This window comes from Orycteropus afer, unplaced genomic scaffold (assembly GCF_000298275.1).
Source record: "Orycteropus afer afer isolate SDZICR_OR568_19922 unplaced genomic scaffold, OryAfe1.0 scaffold00109, whole genome shotgun sequence".
NCBI lineage: Eukaryota > Metazoa > Chordata > Mammalia > Tubulidentata > Orycteropodidae > Orycteropus > Orycteropus afer.
In genome coordinates this window covers 985,942-1,003,409 of record NW_006921696.1, presented here as the reverse complement: position 1 = coordinate 1,003,409, position 17,468 = coordinate 985,942, and the positions used below count along the sequence as shown (strand labels likewise).

The 17,468-nt window shown below is 40.5% G+C and overlaps 1 protein-coding gene across 1 annotated transcript in view; it reads right to left on the bottom strand.

Annotated features, from left to right (window-relative positions):
• Positions 1-318: 318 nt before the first annotated feature.
• The window catches only part of RARRES1 (retinoic acid receptor responder 1), a 68,009-nt gene continuing 50,859 nt past the window's right edge, over positions 319-17,468 (bottom strand). The window contains exons 3-6 of the mRNA XM_007943571.1: positions 14,215-14,398; positions 7,107-7,243; positions 583-645; positions 319-501 (exon numbers count right to left, since the gene is read on the bottom strand). Of these exons, the coding sequence (XP_007941762.1) occupies positions 319-501; positions 583-645; positions 7,107-7,243; positions 14,215-14,398 (567 nt within the window). The remainder of the gene's footprint in view (positions 502-582; positions 646-7,106; positions 7,244-14,214; positions 14,399-17,468) is intronic.

Below are 17,468 nucleotides of genomic sequence, written 5' to 3'. Positions count from 1 at the left end.
CAAAATAATAAGAAATGGAGATTTAGAGATGAGACCAGTATATATATATATTTTTTAAACTATTGATCCAGTTGTAACATTTATTAATTGACTTAGTTTTACATTTTAGGGCTGAAATTCTAAGGAACTTGCTGGGTGACCCTACAACTCTGAGCAGAGTTTAATATGCACATGATCCCAGAGTTAAAAACCTAACCAATTAAAAACAACAAAATCAACATATTTTGAGTAGTTACTTACAATCATAGGCTTTCCCAAATTACTCATATGCCTTATACTTTGGCATATGAGTTAGGCTGCTTAGTACAGCCACTTAGTTTAGGATTCTGTATAAACCGATCTTTTTTCCCTTGAGGTCCTACTAAGGTCTGTCAATGCTGCAGCAGATCCTTCTTCAGCCCCAGAGGCCTCTTCTGGTGTCTGTAGCTCTTGACAGTGGTGTTTCACTTTAAGTGTTTTGCCAGGGTACCAGACCAAGTGAATGTGACAGGGAATGATTTCCTAGGAAATAAGATTTATAAAATCTTACAATCTGCAGGAACTTCTGATAAAAACAGTTCTGTGTACAATTTTGTATTTTACCTGTGTTGAGAATTCATGAAGTAGAACAGTGTAGTCAAAATCAATTTCGTCATCATCAGTTTTCTAGAGGAAGAAAAAAGGAGTTAGTGTAATAAATAGGATGGGTTTATATTGGTTCGGGATGTGGAAGGCTTATGCTATATAAATTTTTGCTTTGGATGGGTACCTTGAGTCTCCTCTCTTAGATTCCAGCCTCCTTTCCTTTGGCAGCATCCAAAGTCATGGATTCTTCATTTTGTTTTGTCACTGAGGTATATGGAAATCTAGCTGGATGTCTTTGTATCACTTTTGGAACCCAGAGAATCTTTGAACAACCTTAGGAACCTACATACTGTGTATACACCTCAGGCTAATATATTAGCCCTGACATGCCAGGCAGTAAGACAAGGTGAAGAGCAACTAGCGTTTCATGGTCCAAGTTCTGTGCAGGCACTTTACACACAATCTAGTGTAATTCTCTTGGCTCTTTTACAAGTAGGTATCGTGGGGTTGGCTTTTCAGGGGAGGCAACTTGAGGTTACACTAGTGACAAATGGGGATTCAGACCCAGATCTACTGTTTCTATAGTGTCTTCTCTTTATTCTTGGGTAGATTTCCTCCTACCTGGCAGTGAACCTGTGAATGTTCAGAGTAAACGTCTGAGGTACAAGCTGCAAAGGTAGAGAACTCATGAGAAAAAAATTTGATCTCTTTCATTTAAAAACAACTCAATTAAAAAAAACAAAAACCTAAATCTGTTGTCGTTGAGTCATTTCTGACTCATGGTGATCCCATGTGTTTCAGAGTAGAACTGCACTCCATAGGGTTTTCAGTGGCTGTGATCTTATGGAATTAGATCACCAGGTCTTTTGTCTCCAGCACCACTGCGTAGATTTGACCTGCCAACCTGCCGGTTAGCAGCCAAGCACAAACCATTTGTGCCATGCGGGGGCCTATCTCTTTCATAAGGGATCACTGTCTGGAGGTTCCAGTTACCATTCTAGCATTGTTGAGGGAGTGTTTTTATCCTTGTTTGATCCTCATTTGGTGACTCTTAACCCTGGAAGGAAATGGTTATCCTGACATGTTCCAGGCCAGCTGGAACAATGCTGGCTGCTGTGTTGTTATATGATCTGTGTCACAGACTTTTGTGCTCCCTACACTATTTCTCAAGGCCTGTTTTATGCCATATATTTTTTAAATTAAAAAACTTTTTTTATGTATAAGCTTAAAAGTGTTTTTCTCAGGACAATGCTCTCTTATTTGGCTTTGAAAATAGCATTCCAGAAGGAAACATAGCAGGCTACAGATTTTAAGAGGCAGGACTTGAAACATGATGGACACCATGTGACCAACTCTCCTGCTAAGAACACAGAGTGTTTTAATACAAAAAATTTGTATCAGTAAAGACCTTTCTCAATAAAGTTATTGAAATGCACCCTTACATTTTTGTAAGATATTTTTATAGATTCTTCAAGGAAACACCTTCAAAGCAAACCAAAAAGCTTATTAAAGACCTGCAGAAGGGGACAGTGCACATCCCAGCTTGGCAAAGTACTCCAGCATGGGACTGCCTTCACCAAGTCAAGCTCTGTCAAGAAGTCAACCAACAGTTAATATTACTCAGAAATAACCTCTTTGGCTTTTATGCAAATCATCATAAATGCCAAATCCTTATGGTCCGAATTGATGATGATGTATTGTTATACGTGGTTTCTGTAGTATCTTTGGCGAATGAGGGACTTGTTAGGGTAAAGACAAGCTGATCCATAGTGATGTGCTGCAGGTCACATCATCTGGGGTGCTGACAAGACCTGGTACTGACTGGTAAGAAAGAAGTCCACAAGTTGACATTCTGCTGTAGCAGTGCTGTTTTACTTTTCTCAATTCATATTAAGGGCTCATATGTGGAGGAAAAGGCCTTGTCCATTTTTTTTTTTCTCCCCAAGCCAGCAAACAAGTCCCCTGCCTTTGGCATTTCTCTCTCTCTCTCACTGCCGTCAAGTCGGATCCAACTCATAGTGACCCCTCCTTGGGTTTCACTGCAAAAGTAGATTGCCCAGTGTTCTTTCTGAGGAGTAGCTGGTGGGATTGAACCGCCAGTCTTCTGGTTAGCAGTCAGATGCCTTAGGCACTATGCCACCAGAGCTCGTGCCTTTGATATAGTACTCTTGGTATCGGGAAGCATACCTGTTCTTCACTCCTAAAGAAATAATTGTGCCAGTGAGTTGGGTCTTATTTTATGTTTGTGCATTCTTATTTAATCTTAGCTTACTCTCCTCCCAAGCCTTGTTCATTTGGGGATATGTGCTGATAAATCTCCATTTCCTTCCACAGTTGCATTAAGGGATAAATTTTACCCTGAGTGTAAGGGTAGTAACTCCCACCCAGAAAGATTTTGAAAAAATTGGAAGCCCACACTTTTCTGAAGTGCCTTGGGTAGCAGAGCATCTCCAGTCACTTCCTGCCTCTGTGCTGTGTTGCCTTTACCCACCTATCATCATGCTTCTAGTCTCCTACAACAGTACTTAGGCCTTCTCATCTGGCTCACTTTTAAAAAATTATTCAGTGTTGCTCATGTTGGTTCTTTTGCTAAAGGACCATGGGAATCCACAGTGCCATGGAATAGCAGAGTTTCAAAACTGATGGGGATATGTGCATGCTTTTTTGTTTGTTTTTTAAGAAAGAGAACTCTACTGTGGTACAGTGCCTAAGGCATTTGATTGCTAACCAGAAAGTTGGAAGTTCAAACCCACCAGCCACTCCATGGAAGGAAGATGGGGCAATCTACTTCTGTAAAGATTTACTGCCTTGGAGACCCAATGGGGGTCACTATGAGTCAGGATCAACTTGATGGCACTGAGTTTTTTTTTTAAGCTGAAATGCAGCTTGACATCAAATTTCTTACTTGGCCCAGTGATTTAGATTTATGTTAGTTTCAAACCAAAACCAACTGCCATCAAGTAGATTCCTACTCATAGCAACCCTATAGGAAAGAGTGGAACTGTCCCATAGGAATTCCAATGCTATACATCTTTACGGAAGCAGACGGCCTCATCTTTCCCCCATGGAGCTGATGGTGGGTTTAAACTGCTAATTTTTTTGGTCAGCAGCTTTGGTTAATCTTTCGTTAACCACTGCACCACCAGAGATCCTTTATGTTAGTTTGGGGAACTTCAAATAAGTTTATTGTTGCTGCTGTTGTCAGATGATGATGAGTCAGTTCCAACTCACAGTGACCCTGTGTACAACAGAACAAAACACTACCCGGTCCTGGGCCATCCTCACGAGTGTTGCCATGTTTGAGCCCACCGTTGCAGCCACTCCTTACTCCATCTTGTTGAGGGGCTTCCTCTTTCTCGCTGACCCTCTACCAAGCATGATGTCCTCCTCCAGGGACTGGTCCCTCCCTGATAACATGTCCAAAGTATGTAAGATGAAGTCCAGCATCCTCACTTCTAAGGAGCATTCTGGCTGTACCTCTTCCAAGACAGATTTGTTTGTTCTTCTGGTAGTCTGTGGTATATCCAATATGCATTGTCAATACCATAACTCCAATGTATTGATTCTTCTTCAGTCTCCCTTATTCCTTTACAGCTTTTGCATGCATATAATGTGATTGAAAATACCATGGCTTGGTTCAGCTCACCTTAGTCCTCTAAGTAAAACCTTTGCTTTATAACACTTTAAACTTTTTAACACTTTAAAGAGGTCTTTCGCAGCAGATTTGCCCGATGCAATACATTGTTTGATTTCTTGACTGAGGCTTCTGTGGGCACTGATTGTGGATCCATGTGAAATGAAATACTTGACAACTTAAGTATTTTCTCTGTTTATCATAAGTTTAAAATAAATTTATTAGTTTTCATCTAATTGCTGTTGTTGTTATGTGCCGTCGAGTTGGACCCGACTCATAGTGACCCCTCCTTGGGTTTCCGAGGCAGTATCACTATGGAAGTAGATTGCCCCATCTTCCTTCTGAGGAGTGGCTGGTGGGTTTGAACCGCCAGCCTTCTGGTAAGCAGTCAAGTGCCTTAGCCACTATGCTACCAGAGCTCCTAAACAAGCTCACTGCCAGTCCAGTTGATTAGACTTATAGCTACCCTTCCTTCGGTTTCCAAGGCAGTATCTCTATGAAAGTAGATTGCCCAATCTTCTTTCTGAGGAGTGGCTGGTGGGTTTGAACTGCTAGCCTTCTGGTTAGCAGTCAAATGCCTTGGACACTGTGCCACTTTCTAATAGGCCCTAAGAAATGAAGTAATTTGGTTTGGGTGACTCAGCAAGTCAGTGGCAGATTCAATGATTATTTATCTAAAACCTAAATTCCATAGAGTATAAAAAATCTAAAACTCTTAGTGACTATTCTTCTTCCTATGCATTTCTATTTTCTTAACTCTACAAACACAAGTGTGTCCCCACTTTCTCCCTGGCAGGAATATGGAGATAGTGGTTGAGGGATATTAATGGACAGATGATAGACTCATCAAAGACTGGCTAGAACAAAGAGAAATGACATTGCTGATTCCTGGCAGTCAGTTTGGTAATGTGTCATATACAACTGCAAAAGGAACAGAAATGATGACATTAAAACAGTCCTAATTTTTTTCTCTGTCATCTCAGTGAGTTTCTGTCTTCCTACTGAGTTGCCCTCTCATTCATTTCAATTGGTTTTAAATTATCTGGACACCATTTTCTGTACTGTAAACACATTTTTTCTCTTATGATTTTGAACTTCTCAGTTAAAGTAAAAACCCTTTTGTTGAGGATATGGTTTTCTTGGTAGATGGGATAGGGATGCAGCCTTCTTCATTCTCAGCGGATGACTGCCTCTTCTTTCACCAGGAAGACAGAATCAGTTATACTAGAACTTCCACAAGCTCCCACCGAAACATCTACCTTCTTACAGGAATCTCTGCCACTGCTGTCTCCCTTCAGGTGAGCTCTCAGTTTTACTACATGTGCCTGAGGTGAACTCCTGATTGATCCTTTCCTCCCTTGTCTGTGCAAAGATATTCTTACTCCAACAATTCTTCCTTCTCTTTCTTGTAATTCCTGCCTTGCCCATCTCAACAGGATTTTTTCATCAACATATACATCTCCCAACTTAAAAATACAACAGAACACATAGCAGTCAACCACCCACCCACCCTCCAACAACCGTCCCCCTTTATAGCGAAATTCCCTGAAAGAGCTGGTGTGTCCATTTTTCTCCCATCCTCTCCTGAACCTACTCCAGTCAGGTTTTTGCCCCACTGGGTTTCTGTGGCTTCTAAAAGCTAAATTACAATGGTCGATTCTCAGTCCTCATATTATTAGACTTTCCAGGAGCATTTGATACAATCAGTTCTCATCCTTGAAACACTTTTTTTCCCCGTATCTCCAACCTCTAAAGTGAGATGTTATCCTTAAATAACATCTCTCCTCTTTTGACTTACAGATTTAAGTACCATCTATGCAGTGATGACCTCCTCCTTGACCATTAGACTCTTATGTCTAGATAACTCTGCAAATTCTCTTTTTGGTTATAGAATGTAGCAGATGCCAAGTCTGGCTGATTCACCACAAACCTGTTCTTTCCCAAGTAATAAATAAAAATTCTGTCTTTCCAGTTATTTAGGCCAAAATCCTAAGATTCATCCTTGACTCTTTTCATTCTCTAATATCCATGTCCAACCCATACAAAAATTCTGTTGGTTTACCTTCAATATACAATTCCAGAATCAAACACCACTCCCACCTCCACTGCCACCACCTTGGTCCAAGCCACCATCATGTCTCACCTAGATTATTGTAATAGTTTACTGGTCTCCCTGATCCTACCTTTCATTGTCTCCCTATGGTCTGTTCCCCACATAACAGCCAGAATGATCCTGTCATAAGTCAGATCATGTTACTACTCTGCTAAAAACCTTCTGAGGGTCTCCATCTTTGTGTAAAACACAAGGTTCTTAGAATGAATGGCCTACAAGGCCTTACATGAACTGGCCCCCCTTCACTTGCCATCTATTAGACTATGCCTCCTGGCACATTCCCCTTTGCTCACTCTGTTCCAGTCACACTAGTCTCCTTGTAATTTCACCAGCCACCAGCCACATTCCTGCTCAGGAGTTGTGCTCTCGCAGTCCTCCTTGCCTAAAATTCTCTTCCTCTGCAGGAGCATGGCTCACTCTTGACTCCTCTTAGGCCTCTGCTGTAAGGTCACCTCTGCTCAAACAGAGGGGCCTTACTTGGTGACTATATAAATAATAACTCTATCTATACCCTGCATTCCCTTTTCCCTACTTAGCACTTAGTACCATTTTATACTTGTTTACTTATTTATTGAATTAATTTCAATAAGGGCAGCAACACTGTGATTTCATTCACTGCTATATCCTCAGTCCCTAAAACAATACGTGGTCCATAACAGGCACTCAAATATTTGTTGAATGAATGAAATGCAATTAAATGTCTCCCCATGAAATTAGGAATTCACATTAATGCAGTCTAAGAACACAGCATGGGTTGTACTCTTATGGCACAAGAAAATGTTCAATGTTTCTTACCCAAAGCTTCACCCTACTGAGTTGCATCATATAGTACTGCAAAAACTGGGTTGTCTTTTCCCACATCACATAAGAGCTTCCAAGAAAAGCCAAATCCCAGATGGGTCTCAGGGACGGATCAATATGTCCATGGCTATCTGAGAGGGAGGAAAAAACACATTTTTATTAAGGCATATTTGAGACAAAATTTCAGAAGTTTCAATAGTGAAATAAGAGCTCATACTTAGTCATATCAATCATCCCTCTCACAGCAAGACCTATAGCTTGGAGCTATCATTTCTTTCTACATTAACAGAGATTTACATGCTTCAGCCTGCCATATTGAGTAAATGTATGATAATACTCTTAAAGTTTTATATCATGGTTGGTAAAGTGGGTTAGAAAAAATGGGAAGACCTTTAACGAGATGGATTGACACAGTGGCTGCAATGATGGGCTTAAGCATGGCAAGAATTGTGAGGATGGCCACCAGGACTGTAGGACGAGGCAGTGTTTCGTTCTGTTGTACATGGGGTCATTAGGAGTTGGAATTGACTCAACAGTACTTAACAACAACAACAACAACAAAGTCTTACTGGTTAAGTGTTTTTATTTAAACCAAAAAGCCTATCCATGACCTCTGTATTATCTTCTGGGTTCTATCTACAACCAATATGGTGGTCTTTGCTTCCCAGTCTACCAAATGTCTTTGTCTGTCTATAATCATTGCCTCTTAAAGCTAATCAATGTTCTGGCAACATTTGTGCCACTTTTTTGAAGACATGAGGAAATCAGGTGGTTTTTTTTCCTATGGCATTGTTTTGGAACCACAAGTCTTTTTAACTCAGCAAATATCAATAATCTACTCAACTTTAAACACTGCCAGGAGGTAGGGATGCAATTATTAATAGATTACCTTTTATAATTTTTAAAAACTCAAATTTTAGCCAGTAAAGTGAGGGGGGAATGAGTGAGAGAGAAAGAGTAAACACACAAAAGTAGGAATCTACAGGTGATTCTTACATAAGAATCTGGTAAGAATCTGATAATCTGGTAAGAATCTGATTAGTATCTCTTGGGGGGAAATGCAAATTCTCAGCAGGGGGTCAAACTGGAAAGAACTTGAGGTCCTTGTGGAAACACTTTGGGTGGAAACAAGTTGAGTTTGATACTGGGTATATCAAATACAATGTCAGGGAAGCCATGGGAGGAGATGCTGTCAAATGGTACAGATAAACAGAAGGATAAGGAGCAAGAAAGGCCATTATATTTGGTGATTTGGTGTCCCGAGATATAAAAATACCAAACTCACTGCCTTCAAGTTGGATCCCACTTATAGCAACCCCTCCTTGGGTTTCTGAGGCAGTTATCACTACAGAAGTAGATCACCCAATCTTCCTTCTGAGGAGTGGCTGGTGGGTTTGAACTGACAGACTTCTGGTTAGCAATCAAATGCCTTAGGCACTATGCCACCAGAGCTCCTAGAGATATAGCAGTTTCAATTATATGCATAAAGGCAGAAACTAGAGAGCAAGAAGTTGAGGTGAAAATAGAAGTACCATTTGACCCAACAATTCCATTACTAGGAATATCTCCTAAAGAGGTGAGAGTGCACACCTATGTTCATCACAGAACAATTCACCATAGCAAAGAGATGGAAACATCAACAGATGAGTGGATAACCAAATTATGGTATATCCATACAATGGAATACTATACCACATTAAAGAACAGTGAGGGATACGTGAATCATCTTGCAACGTGGATGAACCTGGAGGACGTTATGCTGAGTGAAATAAGTCAATTGTAGAAGGGCAAGTACTGTATGAGCCCATTACTGTGAAAAGACAGAGAAGAGTTTTCTTGGAAAAGGTAACTCACCTAGTAGGTTCCTGGGATGGGGAGGGGAAGGGAGGGATTAATTTCGGGCTAGTTGGGGCCCAAACGCTGATGCAGGTAGAAGGAGGGATATACAGGAAGGATATATGACCACCATAATAACATTAGAAAATGGGAGGACACTGAATTGTGCACATAAGAGATAGACAACAGATGCTAATACCAACCAATGTGTCCACAATACCACATTGCCATTAACACCAAACACTAGGCTATACAGATATAAACACCTGAGATGAACAGACGGGGGTCAGTGAACAGAAGTATACTCTAGACCAAGGATAGATTCAGCTGAGACTAATCTTGCACAGACACAAGTGATACAAAATACCTGCAATCCTTACAGAAACAATAGTAGACAGACACAGAGTAATCCCTCACAGACAACCAGACACTATAGAAGAGAGATCCAATAGATCTACCGTCTCAGGACCATAGTACTGGGGGACACCAGACTCAACTGGCACAACAAAATACATAGAAGGGTTGCTCCACATCCTACATTGGTGAGTAGCGACCGGGGGGTCTTAAAAGCTTTCAAGCGGCCATCTAAGATGCAGTTAATGGTCTCCTGGCATCGGAAGTAAAGAAGAACATACACACAAAAAAACAAGGGCATTTAGAAGCAATCAGCCCTAGGTCATGATGGCTCTCAAGACCAGAAGAAGTAGATGGTGCCCGGCTACCAATGCCAACCACTCAGGAAAGTATCAAATCTGGAGATCCTGGATAGAGTGGGAGGGAAAACATGGAACAAAATCCAAAAACTCAATAATGACCAGAATTACTGGTCAGATGAAATCTGGTGAGACTCCCAATACTATGGCCCTGGAATACATTCTGTGCCTGGAATAAAACTCACCCTCAGGGGCGGGCTCTCAGCCCAACAGTTAACAAGATGTACATGCAGACCACTCAACACAGGATGATGCACCCACATACTCTACGTAATACATCCCTTAAAGCAATAGACCATGGGACACAGAGGACCAACATTAAAATTGAGGAAATTCAGGACAAACAGGAGTGCATAAATATGAGGGGCACAGAGGGAGGATTACAGGGTAGGGAGGGGAGGAGACTGGGTTAGGGTTGGACATGGCAAATGGAGGATGAAACTAAATGTACGCGTTACGTTGAATGTAAAACAAGCTCTTTAAAAAGTTGAGGTGAGGCATTGTATACAGAAATCTAATTTTGAAAAGTAGGCAGGATAAGGAAGGAGATGGGGTGGTGGTTATATGCAGTGATTGGTCAAAAGACTATAGTTGTAGAACAGGATAAGGAGCTGGATGACAGAAGAGTTCAGAGATAGGAAGGATCCCAGGTTAAAATCATGAAAGAAGCTAGAGAAACTAGAATCAAGGGTATAGGTAGAGGAAGCTTTACGGTGAAGGAGAGAGTTGGGGAAGCTATAGAGACTTATTGAGGTCAAAGGAAATCGTGGAAGCAAATGTCTCCATCTCAGTAAGACGGCAAGACTGTGAGGCAAGGGTGTGCTTTGGGCCTTCAAGAAACAAGTGTTTCAACACACCTGTTATGTAGAAAGTAATAAAAAGTCAGAAATGAATAATGAGTAGCAATGAGGGTCCAACAGAGAACACCTGTTAAGAATAAAGCAAAAATAAACCAAAAACCTTGTTTTCCTTGCATTATCATCATTTGTTGTTACATGATTCATCTAAGTTTTTTGGTTTCATATTGCTTTCCTGTTAATTAACATCCAAAGTGCCTTCAAATTCAGCACTGTGCACTTTCAGTATAATTCATTATCTTTTCTATATAATTTTTTCTTTTAACTCGTCATTTTTCTGCCAATGTTAAATACTCAACAAGGAGCTATGACTTTTTATTATAGAAAGTATGCTTCAGTCTTCCACTTTCTGAGAAGGATATCGACATTTTATGAATGAGTTTGCCACTTCTCCTTGGAATGAGCAGCTGAACCATAAGAGTTTCAGAACATCATGTAATGCTGGTCTATGAATTTAACATCCTGACGTTAACATTTTTTGTGTTACTTTTAAACATCCCTATGTTCATTGATTGGGAGCGTTGGTAGCATAGTGCCTAAGGCACTTGACTGCTAACCAGAAGGCTGGTGGTTCAAACCCACCAGCCACTCCTTGGAAAGAAGGTTGGGCAATTTACTTCCATAGTGATACTGCCTCAGAAACCCAAGGAGGGGTCGCTATGAGTTGGGTCCAGTTTGATGGCACATAACAACAACAACATGTTCATTGATTAAAAAGCTTCATTTATCCAACTAATCTTCACGTATTTCATCTTACGGTGCCACTATTAGTTTAGATCTGTGAGATCAAAACGCATGGGCATAAGAGAAAAAATGGTTATGCTAAATATTGGGAATAGTGATAACACTTGAAAGCAACAGTGCTTGCACCACTGCTATAGAATCACTTTGGTAGATGGGACTTCAGCTGCTCATTCACAGGCCCCCAGTCAGTTCCTGTGCACACTTGGGTTCATCTAGAGTAAAGTCATGAATTCATGACCAAATTCATCTCAAAACTGAAATTTCAACACAAGAAAAGCCAGACAACTCTACTTTTTTAAGGATTAAAACATTGTGGGACAAGGATATTCTGAAATGGACTAGATTTTCAAACTTATAATTGTAGAGAAGACCACATTAGAACAGTCCACTATGTTGTACTGATGAAACACTAAATTGAATCTTCTAGAATTTTAAATGGCACTTCAGTGATATTGCCATTGCTTTGACTCACTTTATCTAAAACTAAAACTTTTAGGTTGTAAGTAGATAATTTCATATACAGACAAGGTAAAACACAGGCACGCACACTCACACCATTAAATGTCTGCAGTAGAACTTGTAAATTTTGTTGATGGAAAGGTATCTGCTATTAAATAATTTTTGAAGCTTCATAGTAAGTAGCCATATTAACTTAGATTGTTCTAGAATGAGCACTGTGTACATCCAAGACTTAACTCGAACATGATCCAGTTAACCTGTGCTGTTAAGAAAGTGTCCCACATCAAGCTCAATTGGCATAACATACTATACAAAACATTGTTCCACCTCCTGCTTTCGTGAGTAGCGACTGGGATCTTAAAAGCTAGCAAGCTGCCATCTAGATGTAACGATGGGTCTCTCCTCGTCAAGAGCAAAGAAGAAAGCAGAAAACCAAAATTAATGGAAACAATCATTCCCCACGACTGGTACACCATCCGACCTGCAAGCTATACAGCTACGAGACCAGAAGAACTAGTTGGTGCCCGGCTACCAATGTCATCCACTTGGAAGGGATGTAGGAGATCCTGGATAGAGAGGGAGAACAATGTGGAACAAAACTCAAAATCATTTGGAGGCAAAAAAAAAAAGGGGGGGGGGATGGTTGGGACCAGGTTTGCTGGTCCAATAGAGCCTGGTGGAACCACTGAGACTATGACCCCTAGCTACCCTTCAGGTCTGGAATTGAACCCACACCTGTGGTTTCCAGCCAAACAAAGTACAGGCATGTGAGTTGAACATTTACCTCAAGTAGACACATGCCCTCGAGAGAACAATCATGGGAGAAGGAAGGGCAGCTTATGCACAGGGAGACAGCTCAGGGGGCAGGAGAGTATTGAGGGATGGACATTGGGAAGTGGTACCATGGGGAGGAAGTTGGAGGGGAGCTGTTGCATTGTGGTAAACTGTGGTCAATGACATGAGACAAAGTATATGTGAACTGCTGTATCGAGAGTGAATTTACTCTGTAAATCTTCACCCAAATCACAATTAAAAAAAAAAAAAAAGAAAGTGTCACAAATCTAGTGATCCTGTGGCAAATATTCCAAGAAAACATGCTAAATATTTTCTAAAATGTGTGTTTTAAGGAGAATGGACCAACCCTATACCCTTAACTGGGAGCTCTGGTGGTGCAATGCCTAAGGCATTTGACTGTTAGCCAGAAGGCTGGTGGTTCTAAACCCATCAGCCTCTCCTCGGAAGGAAGATTGGGCAATCTACTTCCGTAGTGATGCCACCTTGGAAACTCAAGGAGGGGTCACTATGAGTCGGATCCGATTCGAGGGCAGTGAGTTTGAGTGAGTTTATATCTTTAACTAATGCTAAGAGAGGGAAAAGAAATTCCTGAATGGCTATAGTTTTTCAAGTATTAGTCATTAATTAGCTCATTTACTTCAGGAAGTATTAAATATAAGCATATTCTACAACAACCTAAGAATTTGAATTGTTTTCCCTAAGTCTTTGGAACAGCATTTGATCTGAGTTGTCAGAAAGGTATTATGAGAGCCATCCAAGGCTCTGGATTTTAGAAATGTAAGCATCAGTATTCTATTTCCAGATTTTTAAGAACACTGAGTCACAGTGCCAATACATCGATGGGGAACAGGGAATCTCAGGAATGGGGGCTCCACGTCCCCCATGATTGACAGTGGATTCACAGCCTCTGAGGAAATAGGTGCCCTGGGAGAGAATGTGGGGTGATGAGTGCTGTGCTGGGCAGATGTCTAGCTTAATATCCATGTGCAAGTCCAGAGATGATTTTTGTGGTTTTGGAAATTGGATTTGCCAGTAAATGCAGAGACTCAGGGCTGCCCACACAGTCTGCTGGTGCCAGTGCAAATGGGCTCTGCTTCACTGCAGCTGAGTCACTTCAGAGGGCAGGCTCGTTCCTTAGTAGGAACGAGACCATTGCCCATTAGTGAATGACCTAAAATGAGGTAAACACTACTCCACAGTGATATTCAAGAAAGGGCCAAGACAATTGGCTCACCCAGCCTGGTGATGGCTGTGATGGTCAACGAAGAGGCTCTGGCAGCCATCTTATCATCTAAAGTTTCCAAAGTGGCCACCAAAACCTTCTAGAAATGTCACCTCAGGTTCTGGACTCCTGAACACTGCACCCCTCCAAGCACGTCCTATTGCAAAAGAACTTAACCTCTTCCTTAGAGGTTCAGCTCTTCCTGCCCTTTCATTCTGGGATGAGAAGTGGGAAGACTGAAGCGGCACAGATAGCTTTTGATGGAGGTGCTAAATTGTACTGGAGGTGAAGAACAGGAAAATGATACTTTGAGCCTTGTTTAAATAATGAAGTGGAACTGAATCATGTTCTACCACATTCTGTAGGTGAGTTAAAGTGATACTTTGGGAATTAAAAAGTTAAATGATTTTTTTTTTTTTAAGATTTGGTAATTACATAAATTCCTCAATATAGAAATTCCAGATACAGGTTCATACCAGGCATGCTGATGACATCCAAGGGGGTTTTAAGTTGCTTCATTTGCTTGTAAAGCAGGTAATCCTCCTCTTGTCTTTGTTTCTTCTCAATAAGCCGTGAGCAAGTTACATTAACAGCCGGTCTGGGTTTCTGATTCCTGAAAAGCACTCGAGCAGAACATTTCCCCAAACGTTCCTCACCTTCCTGAAATAAAGATTTTGGAATGAAACAAGGATGGTTCCTCATCATGCCCCATCCAGCCCCAACACACAATGAAGAGTTCACTGTACATGGCAGGTTTGTTCTAGCATTGATAGAGTTACTGGCCTTTGCTTTGTAGAAAGAAGTTTATGCTCACAGCTGAATACAATAGTCCCTTTACTCTGCTGTCATTTAAACTCCTGCCTTAAGATGGCACCCTTATAAGATACTAAAAAAAAAACTAAACTCACTGCTGTCAGTCGATTCCAACTCATAGTGACTCCTCCTTGGGTTTCTGAGGCGGTATCACTACGGAAGTAGATTGCCCCATCTTCCTTCTGAGGAGTGGCTGGTGGGTTTGAACCGCCAGCCTTCTGGTTAGCAGTTAAGTGCCTTAGGCACTATGCCACCAGAGCTCCCATTATCAGATAAGACCAGGCCTTTTCCAAAGAAATTCCACTGTGTTGAACACTGCTTGGCTCAAACTCTGCCACTGTCACTTTGCACAAACATAATGTTTGGTGGGCCTCAAGCTTGCTAACTTGAATCAAAAGAAGCAGGGACAATAATAACAACATCTTCATGCTATTTATGAGCTGCTGTTGTTAGGTGCCATCAAGTCAGTTCCGACTCATAGTGACCCTGTATACAACAAAACAAAACAGTGCCCAGTATTGCACCATCCTCACCATCTTTACTATGTTTGAGCTCACTGTGTCAATCCATCTCACTGAAGGTCTTTTTCAACATCTGCTTTACTAAGTATGATGTTTTCTCCAGGGACTGGTCCCTCCTGATAACATATTTAAAGTATGTGAAACGAAGTGTCACCATGCTCACTTCTGAGAAGCATTCTGGCTGCACTTTTTCCAAGATGGATGTGTTCATTCTTCTGGCAGCCCATGGTATATTCAGTATTCTTTGCCACAACCACAATTCAAATGCATCAACTGTTCTTTGGTGTTCTTTATTCATTGTCCAGCTTTCACATGCATATGAGGTGATTGAAAATACCATGGCCTGGGTCAGGTGCACCTTAAACCTCAAAGTGAAATGTTTGCTTTTGTAGAGATCTTTTGCAGCACATTTGCCCAATGCAGTAAGTCATTTGATTTCTTGATTGCTCCTTTCATAGACATTGATTGTGGATCCAAGTAAAAGGAAATCCTCAACAACTTTAATCTTTTCTCCATTTATCATGATGCTGCTTAGCGGTCCAGTTATGAAGATTATTGTTTCCTTTATGTTGAGGTGTAATCTATGCGGAAGACTATAGTCTTTGATCTTCATCAGTAAGTGCTTCAAGTCATCTTCACTTTCAGCAAGCAACGTGTCATTTGCATATCTCATGTTGTTAATGAATCTTCGTCCAACCTGATGCCACATTCTTCTTCATGTAGTCCAGCTTCTTGGATTATTTGTTCAGCATACAGATTGAACAAGTATTGTAAAAGGATTCAACCCTGATGCACACCTTTCCTCATTTTAAACCATGAAGTATCCCCTTGTTCTGTTTGAACAACTGCTTCTTGGTCTGTGCACAGTTCCTCATGAGCACAATTAAGTGTTCTGAATTCCCATTCTTCCCAATGTTATCCATAATGTGTTATGATTCACAAAATCAATTGCCTTTGCATAGTCAAAAAACACAAGTAGACATCTTCCTGGTATTCTTTGCTTTCAGCCAAGATCCATCTGACATCAACAACAATATCCCTTGTTCCATGTCCTCTTCTGAATCCAGTTTGAATTTCTGGTAATTCCCTGTCAATATAGTGCTGCAACCATTTTTAAATTATCTTCAGCAAAATTTTACCTGTATGTGACATTAATGATATTGTTCAATAACTTCCATATTCTTTTGGATCGGTACCTTTCTTTGCAATGGGCACAAATATGGATCTCTTCCAGTCAGTTGGCCAGGTCTTCCAAATTTCTTGGCTTAGATGAGTGAACACTTCCAGTGTTACATGAGTTTGTTGAAATATCTCAGTTGTTATTCTGTCAATTCCTGGAGACTTGTTTTTCACCAATGCTTTCAGTGTAGCTTGGACCTCTTCCTTCAGTAGCATTGGTTCTTCTTCTTCTTTTTAAATACATTTAATGAAATATAATTTATGTACAGTGAAATACACAAAACTAAAGTGACATAGGTCAATGCATTTTTTTTCTTTTTTTTTTTTTTGCAGTGTTCCCTCCCCTTCCCTCCCACCCCTGGCAACCAACAAAGAAAGTTTCCCTCCATATATAAACTATTACTTGACCCTCCACAATAATGAACTAATACTATATTTGTCCTTCTGTGATTGACTTATTTCACTCAACATAATGTCCTCCAAGTTCATCCATATTATATGGTGTTTTGCAGACTCTACATTATTCTTTAGTGCTGTATAGCATTCCATTATGTGTGTGTACCATAGTTTAGTCATCTACTCTTCCGCTATAAATCTTAGAGATAAGTCCCTTGTAACTATCAGCAAATATGAATTTGTTGCTGTCATTTTTGTTATGTGCTTTTTCATGATGTTGATTTCTTTGTTCCATACAATTTTCTATGCTGAGCTTGTTTTGTTTATGAATCATGTTATCACTTCCTTCATTGCTATTGTGTTAGTATTTGCTGAATACTTATGCTGGTCCTCTTTTTTATTTTGATGTGAAGATTTATCATTTTTCTTTGAGGTTACCCTGGATTTATAGTTTTTTTCCCAACTTTAGAACAGTCCATTCTATCTTGTAGTAAGTAGTCTTGACTTCGCTACCATCTAGAAGTTCTGCAATGACAGTTTTTTCCCTCTTTTTGATTTGTAGTTGTCCTCATTTGTCAATTGATGTCTCTTGTTCTCTGTTTACAATCTTGTAGGCTTATTTACTTTGAGTACTTCCACAGCTGGGTTGGTTTCTGGGTTATATCATCATATGTGTTAATGGTCAGTTGTTGGCTATTGTTGCTTCTCTGTCCAAAGGGCACCCTTTAGCATCTCTTGTAAGGTTGGTCTGGTTTTAACAAATTCCCTTAATTTCTGCTTATCTGGAAATGTCCTAATTTCACCATCATATTTGAGGGACA